Here is a 25,157-nt window from a genome sequence, read left to right on the forward strand (position 1 = left end):
TCCTTCTTCTTCCTCCCCCCTCCCTCCCCCCTCCCTTCCCCCTTCCCCCTCACCCTCCCTTCTTCCCTCCCTCCCTCCCTCATTTCCTTCTTTTTATAATTACTGGTCCTGACGTTCTGGCTCAAACAGCCTCCTCCTGCTGCACAGCAGAACAGATGTTGGGAGGTTTTCCTTCCACCTGCCATCTGTTCTGTGGGAACATCACCCAGAGCCCAGCTCTTCCTGCCCAAACACAGTCAAGGCAGCCCTGTGTATAGATTTCTACGTTTTCACATGTTCATATTTCAGATCAATCTGAGATAAAGACTGGATGAAATGGCTCCCGAAGTCCTTAGCTACTTCTACACACCTTTCTCTACTCCTCTACTAATCTGTTGTGTAGGGAATGATGGAGAAAGTCTACCAAGCTAGTCCAGTGATAGAGACTGTGTGGAAGGCAGGGGTTTCTGAAGCTGTTTTCCAGCTTCTGAATGATACAAGGGAGACAGGAAAATAATGACAGAGATAATGAAGACTGGGCTGTCGCCGCTCATCTGCTTGTGGAGAAGAGTTTCATGTGTGCAGGAGGCAGAGGACTATGAGGGTCTGCCAGTGGGCAAGAGGCCATGCGGCTGAGCACATGATACTGCCTGGCTTCCAAGTGGTCAATGGTGAAAACACTCAGGGAGAAGTGTGGAAGGATGGCAGATATGCAAGGCACAAGTTACATATCAATGTGTTGATAAAATTAGGGACCATATGACAGGGCGAGGTAATCAAGTTAAAATGGATTAACCAGGGGGTTTTGGAGGTAGGAATTTCATTTACATGCTTTTGATAGCCTGCTTACTTCTAACTCCATGAGTCATTGCTAGTCATTAAAATTTTATTGAGAAGCCTATCTCTTAGTTCCACATGCCAAGTTTCTTGGGAGGACAGGGGTTGGAACAGTGATCTGAACTCTCTTCTTTTTTTTTATGTTCCAATGTTTCCTTGGACCTTTTCACTCTTGAAAGATCCATCCTGGCCTCTAGTTTTCAAGTCCACAACATGGACATTGGCAATGCCAATATCCCATCAAGTCTCCCAGGTGTTGATGGGAGAGGACTCTAGAAGTGCACGGGTCTGTCAGGTCTGGGAGACACACCCCAGGGGTCTCAGGAGCATCACAGTTTGGCCTTGTTCAGTGTCTGTGCACCCTCTGAGGATACTGTTCTCACCTTGGCTCTGCTATGTGTGAAGGAGCACACTACTAGATTTGCATAATGTCATGGAGTGGTCCACTCACCCCTTCCTGCAGCCCAGCAAGGCTTTCTTAAAAGTCTGAACAGCTTCATATTTTAAACACCTGTATGTTTGTTACGTTTCTTTGAGAGAAGAGAGGAAGAGAGGGAAGGAGGGAGAGAGAGAGAGAGAGAGAGAGAGAGAGAGAGAGAGAGAGAGAGGAGAGAATATAGACAGAACATTCTCACTCATAGCCTCTGGCCTGTTTGCTTGTCTGAAGCTCTTGAGGAAAACGGAGTGTGCTTGGACTAACCTCACCTCAAAGCAGAGAGGAAACCATCTATGGACAGAGGATCTGTTTGCTGCTCCACTCATCAGAAGTTCCTATTTGAAAGTTCCCTACCATCAGCCCCACTTCTTGGTGCGACTGACAAAAGGATATCATAAAGTAGCTATTTTTTGCAAGGGCTGTAAACCTGCATTTGGATTTTTACAAGATCCCAGCCAGAACTTCTCTTCTAGTGACTGGCATGCTTGTGTGGAAGATTTTAAAGTTGAGGAGAGATAAATGTCCCCAAAGACAGTCTTCATGTGCTCGCGACCTGAGAAAAATCGCAAGAGCAAACAAGGGCAGGCCAGAGCACCCTGGCAAGCCAGGCAAGGTTCCAGGGACAGCCTGACATCCACGGTGCCTGCTCTTGACCGCCTGTTGTGGTGTCCAGCTCACCAGCTGCTCCTGGTTCACCTCCATCTCATCTCAATGCCTGCTTGTTCTCTACCCTCACACAGAAACTCTCATCTTCTTGGTTCTGCTCTGAAAACTGTGGAGGAAGGAGAAGGAAAGGATAGGATTGCTCAAGGGAGGAAGAGAGGATGAAAGATGAAAGAGGAGGAAGAAAGCATTGGAGGAAAACGAAAGAACGAAAGCTTTCATATAAAGGATCCTGATTTTGTGTGTGTGCGCATATGTGCATGTGTGTGTACATGCATGTGAGTTAGTGTGTGCATGCATTTGTGTGTACGTGCACGTGAGTTTGTGTGTGTGTGCATTTGTGTGGGTATGCTCATGAGTTTGTGTGTGCCTGTGCGCACGTGTGTGCATATGTGTGTGTGTGCACACGCGTGGTGGTAGCTCATGTTATATAGGTGCGCATGTGTGTGTGGAGACTATCAGTCTGTCCACCTTGGTCAGGTGACCTGGAGTTTGACAAGAAGGCTGTCTGTCTGTCTGTTCGCTGGGCCTGTTTCTGCCTTCTAATGCTGGAATTGCCAAGTGCATACCACCAAATACCTTAGTAGCATCTGAGGACCAAACTCAGACGCCCATGCTCATGAGGTGGACACTTAACTGAACAACCCTCAGTCCCCATACCATGTTTCCTTAACCACCGTTTGTTGGCTTGGCAATGAACCCCCAAGGGTCACCCTTTTTTACATTTTCCCCTTTCTCTGGGGTAGGGAGTTTGCTTTTTTCCTTTCTTTTCAAGCTTAAGTGCCAGTGTGCTCTAAGCCTGCCTGAGTTTAGGAGAGTTCAAGTTGCTTTTTGGTTTTAGAAATGGGGAAAGCTTTCGATTGCTTACAGGAAAAACTAGTCAGGAGGATTAAGCAAATGGAAACAACTCCTCACAGACCCCCCAGGTCTGCACCTCGAAAACCATGAGCCCAGATTCTCATTGGAATGGCTGCCTGGCATTGGTCAGTTTGGAAATCTTCATTCATTTTGGAGCATGTTTGACATAGTGACTACTTCCTGTCCTAAGGGGAGATGGTGTTTTTCTAGAGAAGTAGTCAAATTGCTGCCAGGCAGCCATGCCAACTGATCGCTATGTTTATCTTACTTGAGGTAGAATTCTGGATTGGCAATGCCAGCTGACCCCTGCTAAGTGGCACCAACGCAGGATTTCAGGCCCTCAACCCCCCCCCCCCCAAACAGCAGAGATTTTACTAATATCAGAGGGGAGTACTAGACCCAGAACCAAATTTTTATTAGGTTGGAGCTGCTGGGATTCTGGGTCCAGCTGGTGGCTCACTTTCTAACCTTGCAGTTCAAAGGATCTAGGAGTTGGGGGAAACCAGGGCATCATTAAAAGCAAGACACAGCTTCTGAAGTCCTGGATAAGGATGTAGATTTTAAAAAAAATCTAGTACTTGGAGACAATTTAGAAGGTCGCTGTGCTCTAAATTTAGTAAGTCCTCAGGAAGGGAGAATATAGGTTGGCTGCGCTGCCTGAGTCCCACTTCCTTTCATTTTATTTTTGCATAGAAGAAGATTACCTTGTCCTCCCCTAACTAGGTTGATCCTCTGCACAGCACGATGCGCCATCCACACAAGCATCTCAGTTATGTCTAACTTTGGACAACGCCACTAAAGAAGGGGAACAATCTGAACGTGGCCTCAAACAACCTCAAGTGCATCCACGAGGTACTCTTATTTCTCCTAATTCAAATGGGCTAGCCCCAGTTTTGATCCTGCTAAGTGAATGTTCACGCAACACCAATGTGTTCCTAGAAAGGCTGGCCTTATTTTGGACAAGAAAAGCGTGGCAGGAAACAGTATTCTCCGTGGAACTTATAAACCTATGGGGACTGGTTGGAATATAAGCTCAGGATCTGTTGTACGTGGGCCAGCCTTTAATTGAGTACCATTGCTAATGAATTCTGAGGGGGTTAATAGACACTCATGACTTTAAACTCCGTGACTGCGTCTGAGTTGGAAGCGATTTATGCTGTTAATGGACATTTCAAGAGGGTAGGGAGCTTGTAGATCTCTCTGGGGACTGGCCTGGCTTTCCATGATTCTCCTCTTCTCCATGGTTCTCTGTGGGCCCATCACTTACTCTGTTCTTTTAAGGCAGCACATCTGAAGATTACAAAGAAATGAGTGTGTCCTCTATCTACTTCTACACTCCTAGAGGATCACTGTCTACTGTTCGAGGGTCTTGGGGATCTTTTGATTGCCAGGACCTTGTCAAATTCTTGTGATCAAAAGGAATTGGGGAATAGGAAAATGCTGTTTTTTTTCTTTACATGTGACCCATTGTAGATAACCAACCCTGGATTGCTAAATTAAATCCATCTCAACTTGCCCTTTAAGTCTGGCGTTAGAAAGTGGTGGGGTCTGAACTGGGTACCACATTCTTTGCATTATTACCCCTATCCTGCTAGATTCTTTGTTCTAGAAGTTTTTATGGGGCACTTAAAAATGCAAGAGTGTTGGTACTCTGTTGCTGAAACAAGCTACTTCCCTTGAATTCTTTGCTCCTTAGCATCTCATGGGAATACAGCCTGTCTCTCTTGCTGCCTCCCTGTAGAAACCTCCCCACTGGCTCTTCCTTATCTCCTACACAAAGAAAACAAAACAACTTCAGGGACTGAGAGCCTGTGTCCTCAGAGGTGGTGGACTTATTGCAAAACATGAGAGTTAGATATAGAGATGCTAGCAAACAAAACGTTACTCCCAGAATATTCTCTGCAAATCAACAAGTAAAGGTCAGGGGACTGGTAAGGAGGAAAAGTTGTAACACGGTGGGTCTCCATCAGTCTGACCCGCTGGCAACAGCTTTTATTGGAAATGCTCTTGGGAAGGAAAAGGCAGCATTAGGTGCTGACATTATAAGTCCTGAGAAGCCCTGTGCAACTGGTTCATCCATCTGCTACCACATCCATATGAGTCAGCCCAGGTCATCAATAAGACACGTTCGTGGCTGGTGTGAAGAGTCTCAGGCAATTCACGCCTTCTAAATGGAACTAGTCTGACACTGCTGTCTACATGAAAGGAGGGCTGGCACTGGACAGATACCCCAAAGACAACGTCCCCAAAGCCCAGGCCATGATTTATGGTGAAAGGGTTTCTTAAAATGTCCATTTGATACTTTAGTGACAAACACTCTAAGTGCAATGCAACATGATCCTCTTTCTACTAAGTTTCTCAACACATTGGGTATTATTCTATCTTTGTGATAGACTCTTAACTTTCCACTATCTTCTCATCCTACCTCTTTCATGCTTTAGGATTTGCCTGAAACCCTGTTGGGGCACGTGCGACCTGCGAGATGCTGAGGAGTGCATATCTCAGTAGTACTAATAGTCGAGGGAGCATGTTATCTTGATCTATGTGAAGCATCTATCAAAGCACTTAGGTTATCTATAAAATCGAAGTGAAATTGATTCAGGAAGAAAATCTTGATGCGAAAGTTGACTCATCTGAATTTCTGGGCCCTGAGATATTTAATGGAAAGAGTTATAATGTGCAGAAGGACAAAAAGGGATTTTAAGTTGTCAGAGTGAGGAGAAATTGATAGTAACAGGTGTGAGGGACACATGTCAGGAGATCTCTGAAGAGGAAAATGGACCACACAGCATCATGCCCAGCTGAGCTTATGGGATCACGGTCAAATGAAGCACTTACAGACAAGAAGAGTATGGAATCAAGGTCTGGGAGGGCACCATGGATATGCTTGAAGGGCATTACATTGAAGGCTTACCCCTTGAATGTAACTCTGAAGGCTACAGAGATGGGACACCCATCCACACTGTCTTGATAACAGAAACACAAGTACCCCATGGGTGCCCTTGATCAACGGCTTGGTCCAAGACCTGATAAGCAGGGGATACAGAATGATCCCTTCCTAGAGTTTACACTGAAGAGCAAGGGCTGTTGGCCAGGAAGTGTGAAGTGCCTCATCACCCAGAACCACACAGAAACGGAATCTGTTCACCATGGCTCCCTAGCCTGTGCCCTGCTGTGTTTCCCTTGCAGGTGAACTCTGATCCAGGAAAGGGTGCGTTTTCTGCCTCACTACACGCTCCCTGCACCACGAGTCCCTATCTCTGCTTCCAGGCAACATCATTTTCATTTCCAGAGCAAATCTCAAAGCTCCTTTTTTCTTTTCTTGCTACAGCTGTAATTGGTGGCTTTACCAGAACCACTGAAAATCAAACAGAGCAGGCTTGAAAATCCCATGAGAAATTAATTTTCTATGTCTGCCAATATCTAGGATTTAGGGGACTTGTAAAGGGGCTGCTTGCACTCCATTTCTGATTGCCTGTGATTGAATGCTTTGTTCCCTACCCCAGGGCTCCAAAATCTCACAGAAGCCACATCAGGCACCGAGCTGAACTAGCTGGCAGAGCAGGCGCCTACAGGACACGTCTTTGCCCTGGGGCATGGCCTCTGGCCGGCCTCTCTCTAGGGAGCCTGGACCTACCTCTCAGCCGCTTCAGCCTCTGTTCCCGCCTTCTCCGCCGCACCACCAGCAGCAGCACGAAGAGCAGCAGCATGCCGATCAGGATGCAGGAGATGGTCACTAGGATCTTGAGCCCTTCATTGGTGGTCAGCCCTTCTTCGCTCTGGACAACTGACTTAATGAGTGGAGGGATTGTACCTGAAAGCAGGGCCACGATGTTAGATGGCTATTAATGGCGACGGCATGGTGGAGTTTTTAGGGATGACGGGTTACAGAGAAAACCGCGCGGTGTGATCCGGGGGTGTCCGTGTGATGAGAAATGAGGGGAACTTTCCCGTAAGTCTCTGTGGATTGGACTAGCTCACTCATCTTCCCTTGGTCCAGACTCCTAACTCGCTCTCTGTGCTAGCTCCTCTGGAAAGGACTGTGATTCGCACAGCGTTCTAGGATGCCACGGCCTGACAGTATGGCACCTGGGCTCCTGCTCACCAAAGCCAATTCACCTGAAATCCAGTGCCCACTTGGCTGCACCCATAGTGCTTTTGCTATAGGCTGTTTGAACAATAGATTTATCAACTGCATGGAAGATGTCCTGAGAGGAGAATGTAAGGAACACAAGCCTAAAGAAGGATATACCTTTAATCTTTTAATTATTCTCGATTTCAATCCCAGTTTCATAGCTGCTTTTAAGATTCCCAGTTTAGGGTAGAAGAGCAAAGGGCAGTTCTTCAAAGTGGGTCCTTCTGGGTCTCTGAAAAGGGCATTGCTAGCAGGGAATTGCTACACTGCTCGACAAAAATTCACATTATTTAGAACTGAAAGAAGAAATAGACATGAAGTGAACTCTGGGCTGTCTTAAGATGCTTTCTGCCCCAAGGATGAACATGGGTGTAGAGATCTAAACAGACATCTGTTTTTTTATGGGACACACTTCTTGCCATTCTCTATTATATAAGGCATTCTACTCTCACTGCCTTTTCCATGTAAGCTAGGAAGTCAGGGCTTTAGGAAAAATAATGCAGAAATAATGCCATTTCCCCGAGAGCAAAGATGATCTTATCTTACATTTAGTAATTGGAGCAGTGAAAATACAACCATTGGCCCTCTCTGATCTCTGCTGGAGCCAAACAGAGTTCTTCCAATTAGGTCTGGCAGCAGACCTAAGCCTACAAATAACCAGATACTGAGAGAGAGAGAGAGAGAGAGAGAGAGAGATACAGAAGAGGCACCTGTGGGCTGGTCTGGGCACAGGGCACCACAAGGACATGAAGAAAGTTTTGGTGAAGGAAATAGAGGAGACTCAGATAAAGAGGTGGAGGAGTTGGGGATCTGACCTTTGTTTTTCCTAAAATGAAAACAGTACCTTCAGGCACAGTAACAAAAGATACTAAAGGTACAGAGCCATGGTGTCATTCCAGCGGTCTCTACTGTCTTCTTCAAGGCAATGTAAGAATATGGACTCTCATTTCTGTGAGATTTATTTCAGAAAATATAATGCAGCTCACATGCCCTTTTCTAATATGATCTTGAGTTAAGTAAGAACATCACACCTAGCTGGGCGGTGGTGGTACACGCCTTTAATCCCAGCACTTGGGAGGAAGAGGCAGGCGGATCTCTGTGAGTTCGAGGCCAGCCTGGTCTACAAGAGCTAGTTCCAGGACAGGAACCAAAAAGCTACGGAGAAACCCTGTCTCAAAAAAAAAAAAAAAAAAGAACATCACACCTGTTTTAGAAAGCTGTACATTTAAAGTATGAGGACTATCTGTGACAGAACTTCTAGTGATGGCATCAGATGTGAGCAAACCCTTCACGTGTGGATTTCAGCAAGCTCTCCAGCCTCTGCCCATATGGGAGCATAGCAATGGGCTAGAGTGTAGATGTCAAAAGTGACAAGAATACTAACTACTCAACAGGGTATGTGCTTACAGGGCGCTTGGGTGAAGCCTTCAATGTGAAGTACTTGATAAAAGCCATTGATCTTGGCCCCTTGTTTTGTGAGAATGGAGAATGAAGCCCCACTGGGAGAAGAACCTTAGGCATGAATGCTGCTCTGCCTATGCATGACCCTTGAGATGAGACTTCTCTAAATAAATATACAAAGAGAACATAGTGACAAGGTAAAAGGGACCTGGGTCTTTGAAGGGGAGGACAGCTATGCAAAGCCACAGTGGCTGACCCAGTGCCAGAGTCGGGGCCACAGCAGACCACCGGGTAGAGCTCCAACACCAGAAGAGCTTCTCTCTGGAGTCCTTCCTGCATCAGCAAGAGGAGTTTGCTTCTATCTGAGAAGCACGGTAGAAGCAATGACTGCAGACAGGAGGTAGACACAAGCCAGATTAGCACCATGTGCCAGAGAGGAAAGAGTAATTCAGGGCCTACTGGGACCACAGGCCATTCTGAGGAATGGAAAGAACAGAAGACTCAGAGGGGAGCTGGCCCACAGCTCCAAAAAGCCTACTAAATCACCACTGGTGAGCCTATCACTGCTATTCCACAGTGAGGGTCACTAGGAGACTACAGAATCATCATGGACATGCTGCAAGCAAGGCCTCCCAGAAGACCTACTAACTAACCCTTAGAGTGGCTGTCTCGGCTTCACTGAGCTGGGTGTTATCCAATGATCAGTAGGAGACACCCAATACTAGAAAAAGGGCCAGAATTTAAATCATTTGGTTTTGGGCAACAGAAGGTCAAGAGACTCACTAGTTTTCAGGATGTGTGTACACATGTATATATGTACACACATGTGTATGTATGTACACAGGCCCACTGTGACCCCACTCGCCACCCTAGTCATCTCAGTGCCCCTGCTTCTGCTCAGACTAACCTAACTTCCTTTGCCATGGAAAACTGTTGTGCACATGCATTTTAAGGGTGTAATGAGAGCAAACAGAAAAGTTGTTGTGTGGATTGGGATGGGTGGAGGAGGGGTGGGAGACAACAAAAGCAGTGTTAGCTCACAGTCATTTGCAAAGCAACAGAACCATGAGGCAGAGTCCTTCAGCCCTGAGAGAAGCCACTCCTTCACTAAGACCCCCAAGGGAGTCCCCGTGGGTCCTCAGTCTTTTGTTAATGGACACACAGTGATGGTCATCTGTGTGCAATGGACTAGGAAGCCCGCAGAGAGGGGCTCAGAGGCCTGAACCCTAACGGGCTCTAGGGGCACTGCTCACTCCATGACAACGACAGTATCTCACAGGAGAGTGAGCAGCACACGTGTGCACATCCCTGAGCCACAGACAGGAAGGTCATAAAGCCTGGCGCTTACTGCCATCGTAGTTCAGCGTGGCGAAGTTGGCTTGCTTCTCGGCGCAGCCGGCGCTGTTGCACACCCGCATCTGCAGCTGGTACCACGTGGCCTCTTGCAGGTCATACAGGATGTAGGACTTGGAGAGGGAGGTCCTCTGAGCCGTAGTCCAGACTGTGGTCCCGAAGGGTCTGTACTCCAGAGTGAAGGAGGTGATGGGGCAGCCCCCGTCGTTCCAGCCAATCAGATTCAGCCTCACCCGGGTGGTGTTGATGCTGGCAAAGAGTTCTTGCTCCTTGGAGAACTGGGGTTCTGTGGGTGGGACACAGGCAGTGTCACCTTTGGGTAAATGGGTGACGGCATCGCGTTCAGGTGCTCGCCCTTGGCTACTGTCTCTGAGAAGCCTAGCTCTGGCAAAGGCCAGATCACCAGTCATTCACAGCAAGAGCAAAACCTTGGGAACCAACAAGTTTTCCCAACCACGAGGACCTGCGCCTGAATGGATATGAGCTATTTTTACACAGTGGAGAGTTCTCTGAAGAACAGCTCTACTTTTCTTGTGTGTAATCCTCCAGTGGTTCACCCGCTACAGTGTGTGGAGCTGAATAATTTCCCTTCTCATCAGACACTGAGTGGGATTTGGGAGGGATCAACAGCTCTCCTCTATAACCCAAAGGCTTTGTTCAGAGGCCTCTGACACAGCAGGTCTAATTCTGCACAGACCAACCCCTTATCCCCTGAATCCTTGTCCTATAATTCAAGTCTCAGGAGCTAAATCCAAATATTGCGCCTCTCCTGCCATCTGGGTTTGCTCCCCTGGTAGGAGAGGAAACTCATCAGATCTTTCTTCTCCTTGCTACACAGAGAGGGATCCATGTCCCCCCTTCTTTTCTACCGTTTCTGGCTGCACCCTTGACCTCTGGGTGCTACTACCTTGGGCTTTATCTCTGACTTTCTACTTTATGTCAGATAAAATCCCAATTCCTTTCGAAGGGTTAACCTATTAGCCTAGTCATTTCCAGACTGAAAAGCTGTGAAAACAGGGGCCTCATTTCATGACTACCCACCCTGAGCACTCTTGCTGAGACCTTTCATGGGGTATTTTTGTCCTTGAGCAGCACGGGAAAGAATAAGATGGGTGACCAGAAGGTTCTGTGGTCTCTCTCATCACTCTGCCAGTCTCATTTCAGGAATAAGGAAATTAAATACCTAAGACAACTCATAAATATTTGCTGAGTCTTTCATGATCCTTCCCCGCCCCCCTTCATGTCGGGTGAGAAGAGATAGAAAAAATGGCAGGCAGACAAGCAGGAAGGCATCTCACCTTTTCCCAGAGTTTTCGCTTCAATGATTTCGCTGATGCGGCCTGGTCCCACTCCATTTTGGGCAGTAAGAGTGAACTTATACCACGTGCCACACTTGAGGTTTTCCAGGCGGTAGGAACGCTCACTGGGGCTGATGGGAAAGCTACCCCACTGCTCGCTGTTGTCCTCGGAATACTGAAGGATGTAGCCTATCGGAATCAGGAAATAATTTCCTAGTTAGTGTTCTCTTAAGAGGAAATAGGACAAGTTCTCTAATTCTGTGTGTTTTCAGAGAAGAATAATTCTAACACTTCCCGATCCCAGGAAATTTCCCCTATGTTGGGAGAAGTGCTGGGGGTGAACTAATTAGTGAGCCACTTTGGCCACACAAGTCATTATTGCTATGGTAACATTAGTGCACTCTTTCTTCCCATGCCCATTTAATACCATGTTGGACAGTACAGAGTGAGTACTAAGCTATCGAATATCTGCCCCAGATATTCAGATACACATCAGAGCATATGTGTAAGTCTTTGGGTATAAGCTGAAGGGGCTACATTGACAATGGAGGCAGAAGTGACAGTGGGAGCCTTCACTATTACCTCCTTCCAACTTATTATTGGGGGGAACAGTTGCAACCACAGGGGAAATTGGCTCCAAGCTCTGTAGCTACCCAAACATTTCTATAGCAACCTGGCTTCTTCTCAGAGTGAACAGTCCATTTGACAATTCATTTCTCATCTCTCCCTAGAACCACCGTCTTCATGGTGTCTACTCTCACTGACCAGTGTCCATATCAGACATTGCCCTAAGCACCTTGCTTATGTCACCTTGCACAACGCCACAAACTGTGCTCTGACTCCACAGTGCCGGTAACAACAGAGGTGTAAGGACTCCTTGCCCGGGCGTCCTGGAAACTCTTTCTCGTATTCCTCGTCACTGACATCTTCAGTCATGTTTCTGGAGTCAGATGGGTCTTCTTTGCTCTGTCCCTTGGTGCCTAGACCGTCATAATCTGACTTGTGCAATGCCAGGGCCCTAGGGGACTAATATCTTCTATCTCTCTTTGGAGGGTGGGTTCCTCCTTTAACACAAACAGAACACTTCCCATCCACCACACTGCAGAAGCTCCATGCCCAAACTCGGATTCCCCAAGTCCCTCCCTGGGGTATCATGCAGCAGTGCTTCTGCATGCTGTTGTTATCAGTATCTTCCATAATCTTTCACCTGCCTGTTCTCTCTGGCTCCCTAAAGCCACAGAGCCCCCACTTCCTGGACCCTTTGCCCACTTTTGTGTTCCTGCCCTGAGTTCCCTCAATGTCACCCAATCTCGGCAGAAGATCTTTTCTCAGATCCCAGCCTCCACTCCAGATCACCCATATCCTGGGGACTGTGTTTAGCGCTCACTCCTACCACAGAGGCCACTTCTATACCTAAGCAATCTGGCTCCCTGATTTCTGTTCCCTGATGCAGCTGGATTCTGTAACATCGACATCCGTCAGTATAGGTGCCCAATGTATCATGACCTCCGATGCCAGTGGCTTTAGGGACCACAATTTTCCAGGTATGTTCTGAATTTCCTGGGACGCTTGACTTGGAAATTCTTCATCAACCAAATTAGCTTCATTTCCAAGACCTTTTATGCTGGCAGCTACCCAGATCTCTCTCAAATTAGGATGCTAACAAAATTCAGATGATTTGGAATCTAGATCCTGGATTCCTTGATCCCTTTTATTTTCTCCATGAGTTTTCCCTCTCCCTTCTGTGAGGCCATCTGAAGCATTTGAGCCCAGTTGCCCTGACCGGCGTCCGCACTGCACTCTCACAGACATTGGTGCCCCATGACCCTCTTCCCTCTCCAGCTGTCCAGCATCACTTTGGATTGCTGTAGCAATTTGATCACCACAATCGGTGCTGCATGGTATCTGCAGCTGGGTCCTGGTGGCTTCTTGGCAGCAGTGATCTTTTTTTCTCTGCTAATGAGTCCCTGTGCCTTGCACATGGCAGCCGCTTCAAAGCTGTCCCACGCTCCTCAAACCCACAGGCACAGCCTCACCCCTAATCATCAGCTATTTTTATAGAGTAACCTCACCTTTTTTCTTCCTGACAAAAATAAAAGAAAGAGATTCCCTTCAGCCAGCACCCAACAACTGGCTCTAGAAGACAGCCAAGTCCTGACTGTGGGCACTTGTGATTTCTGGGGAGTGCGAGGATTCTCAGCAAGGCTGCAGTGCTGAGAATCAAGCTGAAGACCCAGGAGCCAGAAGCTGGCTGGGTGCCTCATGGCTCCACCCTGCAATGCATGAGTCTTCCCATCTGTCTCCCCATCCTTGACCCTAAGTCCCATCCTCTTTTATGACCTCTGTTATGAATCGGCACTCATTCTCTCCCACCTCCTGCCTCTTCCTCCGGACAAGGGACTCTTTGCTTCAGCCTCCCTCAGGCCTTGTTACAGTGCTCTGAATCCAAAGTCTTCCCGCAAACAGGTTGTTTTCAACCTGAACAGTCTGTGCCTTTATTTATGTATGAGGACAGTAACTGGTGAGTGGAAGCGATGACACAGAGCTGACAAAATGTGGCGGGAACCTAACAGTTATTTGATGAGTATGCGGTATATTTATTACAGCTTTAATGACTTTCTTTCATGATTCTGGAAAGGAGAAAGGACCACGGGTTGCTAAAATTGGAAACTAGCGAGACCAGTGTAGCTTCTAGTGGAGAGAACTAGGTGGCCTTCTGCTGTGGGATTTCAATCCCTTTAGCCAATGGCTTTTGGGGATTATGAATGCTAGGGTGTAGTTTTGTCTATGGAAATGACACTTTACAGCTTAGCTCTTGCCCTCTCTTGTTCCCGCGCTCGCTTGGGCTGTTGGAATGAAGCAGGCAGCTTGCTCTTCACCCCTGGACAGAAGGACTGGACGAAGACAGCTAGATCAGTGGTGGCATCTAAACTGTTCTGTATCAGTGAGCATTTTTATTTTATACTTAAATAAATTGAGAACCTATAACAGATTCTTGTGGTTTCCTGCTCTAGTCTTTATCATTTCCTTTTCTTTTATTTGTTACTAGTCCACTATTAATTGTATTAACTATAGACTTATATATACCAGATAGTTTCGTAACTGGGACTCCTTGGATAAATGATCCAAGTTTCAACAAACACCATAAAAACAGATGCATGCTTCAGAAGCATGCAGAGATAATGGGAAAATTAATTTTCTGAAGTACTTGGGGAGAATAAACTATCACACAACAGTTATTTGATGAAGATGTGTCACTTTTTGGTCAGTGGATATTCCACAAAACAGTGATCTGGATGGCTCATCTCATTACCTCTGATGGAGCTACCTCCATTGTCTCCAGGGAGCCAGGAGAGGGTGATGGAGGAAGACGTCGTTTTGGATACAGTGAGCCGAGGCTGATCTGGTGGAACTAGAGAGGAAACAGTTTGTAGAAAACAAGAATTAGTTCTTCACATCTTCAATCCTCTGTAACAGTCATTTACCAAATCATTTGTAACAGCCATTGATTAAATATGCATTCTAGGTTGCAAACTAGGCAATTCATTTCTGTCAAAGTGTCTATTTCATTGATATCCTAGGCTAAAGAGACAGAATATAGTGAATCTGTTATTAAAGAAAAGTCAACCACATTTCTACCTGAACTTACACACAATTCATTTTCTCACCATCCCTTAGACTCCTGAGTTGCTCATGACAGATTGAAATCTTTAAATTTATTGAGGACACAGGCACTAATTTATTCTGAACTTCAGTCAGGAAGTTAAGTGTAAATGATAGACACACTTGCTTAGTTATTCTGCTTTTCCCAAGAAAAAGGAAAGGGAAGATTCATTTAGCAGGAAGAATAATTATAAAAACTTCCACGTTTCAAGGAACAGCATACACACACATATACACAAACAAGCACATATATGTGCACACATATGCACATAAACAGATACAAACAAGCAGATACACAACCACACAAATACACAGACACATGCACATACACACATATAGGCAGACACATACACACACTGGCACGCACATATACATGCACAGAGAACTCTGAAAACCAAAGCTGTGATGTGACAGTGGTTGTGGCCATGTGTACCCAACCTCATGTAAGGATGGAGGGACACAGACTGCTAAACAATGGCCTTAATTCAATTCTCGACAAAACGCTAAGTTGATTCACAATCAAATCATCCCAGACTTAGAGAGCACTCACAGAAAACATCCCTACTTCCTGGGAGGCAAGCTGGAAATGTTGACCCAAAGGCCTGAAACACTGACCCATTTGCTTAGAAAAATAATTTAATGGTACCTTCAACAATTCCCTAGAACTATCCTGACTTCAATTAACTCAAATTTCAAGACAGATTATACAGTACTGTTAGAACATATGGTCCCTTGCCATCTTGTCCTGTACAGGAGAGTAATGATGGCATTTTCATTTGCTGTGATCTATTAACGTGACAATATCTGAATCCAAAGAATCACACACTTTAATTTTCCTCTGATAAAAATATCCCTCCTACAACTAAATCTGAAACCATTCAATTGCCATGTGGGTTTTGCACAGTGATTTAATATCACATTATTTGAAAGTTGTTGTGTATATTTTTGTATGGCAATAAATTATTAAATGTCCTGCATCAAAAACAAAATATTAACAATTAGCTTAGAGCTTCAGTGGGCAACTCCATGAATGGCTGGAACTCTACATTTCTTGTTATTATACTTTGCTTTGTAGTTGAGGCAAGATATGTCATTGTTTATTGACTTAGTTAGCAGATATAAATGATCACACTCAGAGACTAACTTGCCACGAATGCTGTACTGGTTATACACGCATGTGTAAACCATGCATGAGTTGGAATGACCAAGAATGGCTTTTTTTAGAGATATTCACATATAGAAAGATTGGACATTTTATACATAACAAAAAAACAGAAGGACTTCACACATCACTTTGACTGGTTCAGTCTCTATCTTGCTAAATGAACATGGTATTTACCAAATAAAAACAGCAATGAGCTATTTCTGAGTTGGCTCAGTTTTGCTATCTGCATGTAGTAAAAGGCCACTCAAGAGGCCCCCAGCTTTGTACCTTGAACTTGCAAATTTAGAATGATCTCATCTGATCCCCAGTTGTTATTGGCGACACAGCTGTAATAGCCCGAGTCCTCTGCCTTCACTGTGCGAATGATGAAGCTTCCGTTGCTAAAGATGCTCCTACGGCCGTCAATCGTCACCAGGCTGGGTGTCCCGTTACTACCTCACAGGAAGAAAAATGCACAGATTAAAGAAATTACAACCCACATTAGCTGAGGTTGGCAAAAAGCATTAAGCCTTTCTCCGGAGCAAACAGCAAATTGCAACCTCAATTATTTTTGCATTATAAAATAACTTTCTTGTGATTATGTGACCAAACTGCTGAGTAGTGGAGATTTTTTTTTTTTAATTCTTTCATTCAGAAGGTTAGAGCTGTGTCAATTGCCAAGCATTTAGCTCATCGAGTGGTCAGGTGCTCACGACTATTGTCATGTGTACATGCCTTCTTCTACTACTCAGCCTTTGGGGACTTTCTCACTGTGGCAAGAGTGAGAAACTCTTGTTGGCCAACTTGATCAAATCATGCATGGCAAACTAAACTTTGCAATCTCCTATAGACCTAAAATCACTTTCAAATCACAGTTCTTAATGAACTTAACATATGCAGAACAACAAGGCCTCTCCAGGGAACATGGAGCTGACCCTCCTGTGAAGAGTTCTTTGTCATCACAACCACAGTCGGGGTGGCAGCTTGTCCAGTTGAGTAGGGTCACTCCCAGGTAAGGCAGAGTGCCAGCTTGACCCAGGGAGCTTATGAATTTGCTTTGGATTAACCAACTTAAAATGCAACGAGAAAATTGCTCACGGGACCCAACCCATTATTTCAATCATTTACGCTTGTAAGTGCTTTTGTTTGAAAATAGGCACCCTTCTGAATCCGTTATTTTAAATCTCCATGCCTATTAATGAATGTTCAGCCTCTATTTATATCTGAAATTCTTCCCCTGCATAGTGATAAAGCATGTTTAAGAGACACGTGGACAGAACTCATTACTCTCCCTCTGTCTTGGTTTTATTATTATAGTAATCACTACAGAGCATGGAGAACCAGTTTTCCTGTTGGCTGAGTCCAAATGGGTTTGATTTCTTTATCTCAAGACAGGGTCTTGCTATGTGGCCCAGCAGGCTGTCCTTAAACTGGCAATGTTCCTACATTCACCTGTCAAGAGCTGGAACTACATGGGACTGTGTTCCATCTCTTATTTTGCTTTAATTATGTGTGTATGTGGGAAGAGGGGTGTGTAAATGTATTACCCATGGAGGCAAGAGGCTTTTGGATCCCCCTGGAGCTGGAGTGACAGGCGGTTACGAGGCACTGGATATGGGTGCTGAGTCCCCTCAGGTCCCCTGCCAGGTCAGTATTGAGCTATCTCTCCAACCCCAGAATTCCATTTCTTAAAGGTCCTTCTGGGGGCATGTGCCTCAGGTTGTATTGTCCGTACTCTCTGAAGAAGAGAGAGCTGGAAAAGCTCCTGATGACTTGAGCACCTTGTCTCTGTGCCTTGGCAACACAGAGCAAACGCCACTGCAATAATTGGTGCTCTGGTTTCTTTCCTCACAAGGGTTTTCATAGATTTCTGGTTCTGGATTGATAGAGGACTAATACATAGAGTTGATCAAAGCCGCATGCTTCTAAGCAATTTCTCCCAATGGAGTTGCAATGCTTGAAGGTTGGTGCTGGCTGCTCTTTCTACCTCATTTCAGGAGAGTGCTAGGTTTCTTCAGTTTCTATTAATATGCATAAAGTAAGGGGTTGGCATGTAACCCAGAAGGTAGAGTGCTTCCCTAGCATGTATGAGGCTAGCATGTTTGATGCTTTGCACTAAATATACTGGGCATGGTGGCATATGCCTTTAATCCTATGGGATTATGGGGAAATGGAGGCAGGAGATCAGAAATTCAAGGTCATCCTTAATCATAAAGTTTGGGGCTGGCTAGCTTAGACTACAAAAAATAGTATCTATGCATGTGAACATGTGTGTGCATGTGAGCACAAACACACACACACACACAGAGTAAAATCCCACTGACTTAGTCCAAGCCTGCCTGACATACTAGCTAAGGGTTTGCTAAAAGGCATACATTGGGTTACTGGTTACCTGTCTTTCATCCACTTTACTGCAGGTGAGGGGTCTCCAACAGCTTTACAGGGCAAGACGATGTCCTTCATCCATGGAGTAGTCACCGTCCCACTGAAGGTGAGGATCCGTGCAGGAGCTATAACACCAAAGAGCAGACTATCTACACAGAGCCAAGGTGATCTTCCCAACAGAGTGGCCCCCCAGAGCCAATCAACACTGCAGCTTTGGTGCTATTCTCTGGCGGCTGCCTTATAAGGGGGTTTCCTTGTAAGGACATTTTCACGGATGAGAGTTCCCCATTGCGGCATCTTTTTCTTCTTCTAACCAAATATTAACAGTATATTAAACATTTGGTGTTTCATAAGCCAGGCAACTGCAAGCTGTGAGTTTCTATGAGCTCTATTATTTTTTCAAAGCACTTTATGAAGTGATTCATCTCAGCCCCCAAAATCACACATTAAAATATACTTTTAATATCTGAGAGAATAGACACCATAAAACATAAAGTCCAACAGCCAGGGGAAGTAAATCTGGACCAAAGCTATTTACTGGCTGTATGATACTTTGTCTGCTTCTCCACACAGTTTGGTCTTAAACTCATGCACACATTAAGGAAAGGGGACAGTTAAGGGTGGTTATTTGGCTTGGGACAGTGGTTCATCCCAGCCACTACTTTCGGTGATTCTCAGGACTAGAGAACAATTCCCACATGTACCACCCTCCAGGCACTATGTCCTGGTGCACAAACACCAAGGCAGAGGCTGTCTTTTATTTGAGCCAGCATGCTTGGACAAGCACTGGAGGCTGATTACGCAGAAAGGAGAGGCGGGTTCTCCTTGGAGGAGCTCAACCTGGCTAGATACTCAGACATGGAGATCACAAGTAGGAAGCCCCAAACTTCCTCTGGAGCCATACAAATGGGACCAGAGCTGCTGGGAGACCTGCATGGTTCTGGGCTTAATTCTGGCCAAAGGAGGGGAGGGCAGGAACCCTGGGATCCCTGGAACCGAGTCTGGCACAGATCGCTGAGTATTACAAATGACAAAAACCATTCCTGTTTCCATTGTCCGGAACATGGTGGGCCAAGGCCAGCCGCCTCAGAAGCTGGGCTTTGGTGTGAGGAACTTTTCTAGGCTGTCTGGTCATGTGTGTGAAACAACTCCTCATGGAGGTGGGGATGGTCTAAGGCTGGGGCAGCTTTTACCATCAGTCTTGGTGGGGTTTTGGCATTTTTCTTTCTCAGTCTCCCAAGACTGTTTTTTATATTTAGGAGGATGCCCTCAGGGGCAGAGTGTGGACCGTTAAAGCTTTTAAATGGCCATTCACTTTCAGGAATACACATGCACACACATTTATACACACATACATGTTGTATATGTGTGTAAACACATATTCAAACTCATGGTATAAAGAACTGTGTAGTCTTAAAGAAGTCAGTAATAAGAGAAACTGGAGGGGTATAAACGGCAGCTCTGTCTGTACCCTTCACTTCTGCAATATGAAGCAGTTCTGAAATAAAGTTTATCACAGCCAGACAGAGACAGAGAAGTGAACACACAGATACACACACACAGAGATAGACACACACACACACAATCATGCATGAGCTTCCCTCCTTAAATCTCCTACAGTAGCTTTGCATTTCACTCTGAGTGAGGTCTGAAATCCCGAACACAATCCCGATGCCCTTGCAGGCCCAGGCCTATTTTCCTTTGGTCTTCAGTGTGTGCTGTTCCCTCTGGCAGCTCAGTTCCGACACTGCTGCTCCTGAGAGCTGACTTTTAATTGCAGCCTCCTGACCTCACTGGTTTCATCTTTACACGTCACCTTTATCTTTTCCAGCTTTTATGCATGCCTGTGGCCCTCCACTGTCTCCCCACTTTCCTGGGGGTCTCATGCCTGTGGTCCTCCACTGTCTCCCCACTTTTCTGGAAGTCTCATGCCTGTAGCCCTTCGCTGTCTCCCCACTTTCCTTGGGGTCTCATGCCCGTGGACCTCCCTCTACCGTCTCTCCACTTTCCTTGGGGACCCTTGCCTGTGGCCATCCACTGCCTCTGCACTGTCCTTGGGGTCTCATGTCTGTGGACTTCCACTGCCCCTGTACCTCTTGTGGTTTTTCTGGATAACACTTGGGGCAGTTGGCCACTGTGCGTGGGTTTTTTGATGCTGCTTACAGACCATCTCCCACAAAACTGTGAGCTCCCTGAGGGTAGGGGTGTCTGCAGTAAGCAAACCCTCCTTCTTCTGAACACTCAACTTGACACTATTTCCCAGCCTTCACTTCACATGAAGTGAGCCCTCCAGGTGAACTGTCTTGTCAGAAGTCTCTGTGTTGGGCTCCGCTGTTACTGGGACAAACTGCCAAGATTTAGGAAGATTTGATTCCACAGTCAAACCTTGTGAGCTAAGTTCCTTGTATTTCAGTTAGTGTCTAATGTATAATGGGCATTTAAATAATAATTTGTTTGTTTGGTGGTGCCAGGGACCAATGTAGGGTTTCATGCATACTTTACAACTGAGTAGAATATTGCCACTCCAGGGATTGATTTATAAAATAACTTCAATACAGCCTCTCCTGGTCAGTCCCACTCCAAAGGAGCCTGTTTTTATCTGAGCCCCATCTGACAGTGTAGGATCACCCCTACTTCCATCAGGCGCTCTGCAGATGGGAAGGGCCTGCAGGAATTCCTACCTATTTATCATACAGGGCAGAATTTATAGACCATGCCTTCCCTGGACTCCACTGCTTTCTGAGTGTTAGAAGGTGGATGTGAATATCATCACGGCTAAAGAGTACAACAGACAAGAATTCCAATGTATTTATTTTTTAAATTGATGTTTTACCTGTCTGTGTTCGTATTGAAATTGTAGAACTTTCTTCTTCCCTCACCGTCTTCAGTTGCCCATACATTCCCCAGCTACCGTAACTACAAGCATGTTACTAAGGACTTTGGGAGGTAAAAATCAGGAGTTTGGAATGTCTGGGGTTTTCCTTTCAGTCTCATTAGACATTTTATTGGAACTATATTGCCAATGCAGAGTCAAGAGGCATCGCCTGACGAGACTGGAATTAGGATTCGTGGAAGCAGACTCTGCAAAGGCTGACGTGATCACACTGTGGGAGCACTTACTGACAACCAGCACAGCGAACAACATGGCTGTGTCTGCTTTCGATGATCTGTCTGCTGTTGCGGTGAGACAAGGCCCCAGACTGATGTATAGGGATGCTCTGGTCCTTACTGACTCCAAGTCTCTTTGTTACTTTTGTGGCATTTCACAAATGAACTGTGTGGTGGTTTGCATGAGAAACATCTCTTGTGGGCTCATGGATTTGAATGTTTGGTCCCCAGTTGACGGTTCTGTTTGGGGAGTTTATGGAATCCTTGACAGGTGAGGTCTTGCTGGAGGATATACCTCTGGGGTGGGCTTAGAGGGTTTATAGCCTCATCTACTTCATGCTGTGGCTGGAGATGTGATCTCTCAGCGTTCTGCTCTGGCCGAGAAAGGCTATCCCTCCCTGCCAGGATAGTGGCTCTCTCTAGAACTATAAACCAAAATAAACTCTTTCTTCCATACGTTGCTTGGTTGCTTTGTCATTGTATAGCAATTAAGAATAGTTAATCAATAGCTGGTGATTCTTATGTTTGTAACATTTCAAATCTCACACACTGTGAAACAGGCACGTCTTTTTAATAAGTGTGAACCTAATTTAAAGAAGAACTTGGAGAAAATGGCAGGTAGTGATTATCACTAATTCTCCCAAACATACACTTATAGTACATGAAGCCTGAATCAGCCTTTGGCGCTGTGTTCACCATGAGGGAAGCTGCTTTCCCGACTGGTACACAGAGCCTGAAACTGACTAGCTGGAATGTGATGCCCACAAGCTTTCTTTCAGGGAAAAAGCAGGGACCTAGCAACCATTGAGCTGTGCTGGGCTTTAAGGTTCTTCCGCTGTGGTTCACGTACCTTTAGCCAGGGGCTCGACAGTGATGATCTCACTGCTGTTGCCTCTTCCGGCTGACGTCACCGCCACCACCCAGACACTGTATTGTCGATTTCGACTCAGGTTAGGAATTCTGTAGGAGAACGAGTCAGGAGAGGCTTCGAACTCACTGATGACCTGTGGGAAGACACAGACATGTACCCTTACTCACGGAAGCAAGCAGTACAATGGCTTCCTAAAAGATTGCTCACCAATATATTGCCCATCCTACCAGGGGAAGCCTAGACCACGGGGCACCCTCCGAAGGGCTGGATTTTCAATGTGAACTGTAATTAATATATTTAGGTGGCCCACAGTCTATGTCATCTGCACACCTTTGATGACCACTCACCCTTTACTGTTTGTCACCAAAGAGCGCAGAGATGTCAACCGACCAGCTAACTTCAGCTGCGGGGGTGTTTAATTTTGAGACGGGCTTCAGGGTACATGGGGGACCCAAGAGGAGGAGCCTGGAAGCCCCACAAAGCTGAAGGGACATACCTGAACAACAGTTCACAGGACCCAGGACTAGACACAGAGAGGATTCCTGGGACCCAGGGAGGTTTTATGTGGGGGTTCAGTGAGCAGATCTGCACACACATGGGCGGGGGAAACCCCTCAGGACAGGGGAAGAGCCACCTGAAAGGCTCTGAGTCAGAGCTCAGCAGTCACAATGTCTGGAAATGCTGCCAGCTCCCAACACTACACATCAAGACTGGAAGCACTGGCTTAGGACATAAGGGTTTTACCTTGAAAGTGAGGAATATTTATCTTAGGATGCAACAGTAGTCTAGCCTGGTCTACCAGATACAAAATCAAGAACCAGAAAGATGAAATGATCACTCATTAACAATCACACCTCAGAGTGACGGTGAATAATATTTAGAACATCTACCACTCAAGTAATTTCCCTAATAACATCCAATAAAAAAAAACTTGCTATATGTGAACACCATCAACATTATTACATAGATGAGTGGATAAATAAAATGCATTATGGTCAATCCATGCACAATTACTCAGCCATAGAAAAGAACGAAGGGATGCTAAATATTACAATGTGAGTGGATCTTGAAAACACATTGCTAAGTGAGAAAAATAAATCATAAATTATCACACAAATTTAAATGTCCAGGATAGACAATATACAGCCAGAAAGTTGAGGAATTTTCAGGGGCAGTATGTGCAAAGAGAACAGGGGGTGACAGCTTTTTGTTTTTGGAAGAGAGGATCCTTCTCAAGTCAGAGAAAGGAGGGGTCAAGGGATGCAGAGAGCACACTGAACTGCCCACTTTGAAAGCATCAGATCTGGGCTGTGTAAATGACCTCTCAACAAAGCCAAAACAAACAAACAACTTCCAGGAGGGATTCCAGAATATGGAAATCATGAGTCGTGGAGAAGTAATTATATATACTAAAACTGACCCACAATCAACACAGAATGATTTTTGCAAAGTCAACAAAGCAGTTTTATAATTGTCTTATAGCAAAATTATAGCAAAACTCAATAGGTAAAAAGCTTAAACTGAAAGGTGGAAGGCATAAAGGTGCTTGCTAAACTCAAAAGACATTGCACCAGTTCACACACAATGTGCAGCGCTGCCTGGACTTGCTAGGTCATAAAAGAAAAAGATGGCATGAAGTTGGGAGGGGGTGTGAAGAAAATCTGGAGAAAACTGAAGGGAAAATGGAGGGCAAATACATTTATTTCACTGTGTGAAATTAGCAAATATAAGGAAAATATAAAAACCACAGAAGACTAGACTGTTAGCAGATAGGATGTTTTGGGGAAACCCCTAGTGAGCATCATGCTGTCCTAATAAGTTAAATGTTGGCAACCAAGACAGATGTATAAAGCTACAGCATGAACCAGCTACAGGAGGGTTTCAAGCAGGGTACTTAAGGAAGGGTGAGGTGCGAAATAGTAGTTAATGATGTGTTACATTCTTTGATGCTGTGAAATATTTGATTAATTATGCAAAGTTGTGTTGCAATCTTTTATATTGCATTTTTTTAACCACTGTAAAACTATGTTATTTTGCCTGCCTAAACCACCTGATTGGTCTATAAAAAGCTGAATGGCCAACAGTTAGGCAGGGAAGCCAGGCAGAGAGAATAAATTGAAAAAGAAATGAAAGAGGGAGGGGCAAGAGAGGAGAAGGAGAGAGGACACCAGGGGCCAGTCACCCATCCACGCAGCCGGTCACAGAGTAAGAGGGAAAGAAAGATATACAGAATAAAAAAGGTTAAAAACCCCAGAGGCAAAGCATAGTTAAAGAGAAATGAGATAATTTAAGATAAAAAAGTTGAGCAGAAACAAGCCAAGCTAAAGGCAAGTATTAAAAAGGAAGAATAAGTCTCTGTGTATTGATTTGGGAGCTGGGTGGTGGACCCCCAAAGAGCAGAGAACAAAAGGAACAATCAACTATGGAGGAGCTGTGGGGAGAAAAACTGTGGAGAAACGCTGAAAATCTTCCAAACTTGGGACCCAGAGACACAAGAATCGTAATGAGCTTCAGCCAGAAAAAATAAAGTCACATAAACAACAGCAGGGCAGATAGATCTTAATCCAACCACTCAAGGCAGCCGCCAAGAAGCAGTTCAGAGACACCCAGAGCTGTGTGTAGTAACAAAGAGGCTGGCTGATGATGTCATTCCAAAGCCAATCCAAGTAAGATGCCTGCAGGACAAACTTTTAACCAAAGGGAAAAGAATCAAAGTATGCATTCAACATTCTGTAAAATTAAAAGTAAAACCTTTCTCTGTCTCCTTACATCGCCTGATGAAATTTAATATTCAGGAGGATGCCTATATGTTTTTCTTTGGGTTCTCCTTATTTAGCTTCTCTAGGATCACTAATTATAGGCTCAATGTCCTTTATTTATGGGTAGAAACCAAATAGGAGTGAGTACATCCCATGTTCCTCTTTTTGGGTCTGGCTTACCTCACTCAGGATAGTGTTTTCTATTTCCATCCATTTGCATGCAAAATTCAAGAAGTCCTTGTTTTTCACTGCTGAGTAGTACTCTAA

General features: G+C 45.3%; 1 protein-coding gene across 1 annotated transcript in view; it reads right to left on the reverse strand.

Moving 5' to 3' along the window:
* Window positions 1–25,157, reverse strand: part of Dscam (DS cell adhesion molecule) — a 556,660-nt gene that overhangs the window by 42,738 nt on the left and 488,765 nt on the right. The window contains exons 21-27 of the mRNA XM_075961310.1: window positions 22,111–22,264; window positions 18,160–18,277; window positions 16,056–16,219; window positions 14,274–14,372; window positions 10,961–11,149; window positions 9,658–9,948; window positions 6,411–6,587 (exon numbers count right to left, since the gene is read on the reverse strand). Of these exons, the coding sequence (XP_075817425.1) occupies window positions 6,411–6,587; window positions 9,658–9,948; window positions 10,961–11,149; window positions 14,274–14,372; window positions 16,056–16,219; window positions 18,160–18,277; window positions 22,111–22,264 (1,192 nt within the window). The remainder of the gene's footprint in view (window positions 1–6,410; window positions 6,588–9,657; window positions 9,949–10,960; window positions 11,150–14,273; window positions 14,373–16,055; window positions 16,220–18,159; window positions 18,278–22,110; window positions 22,265–25,157) is intronic.

The sequence above is a fragment of the Microtus pennsylvanicus genome, chromosome 1 (assembly GCF_037038515.1).
Source record: "Microtus pennsylvanicus isolate mMicPen1 chromosome 1, mMicPen1.hap1, whole genome shotgun sequence".
NCBI lineage: Eukaryota > Metazoa > Chordata > Mammalia > Rodentia > Cricetidae > Microtus > Microtus pennsylvanicus.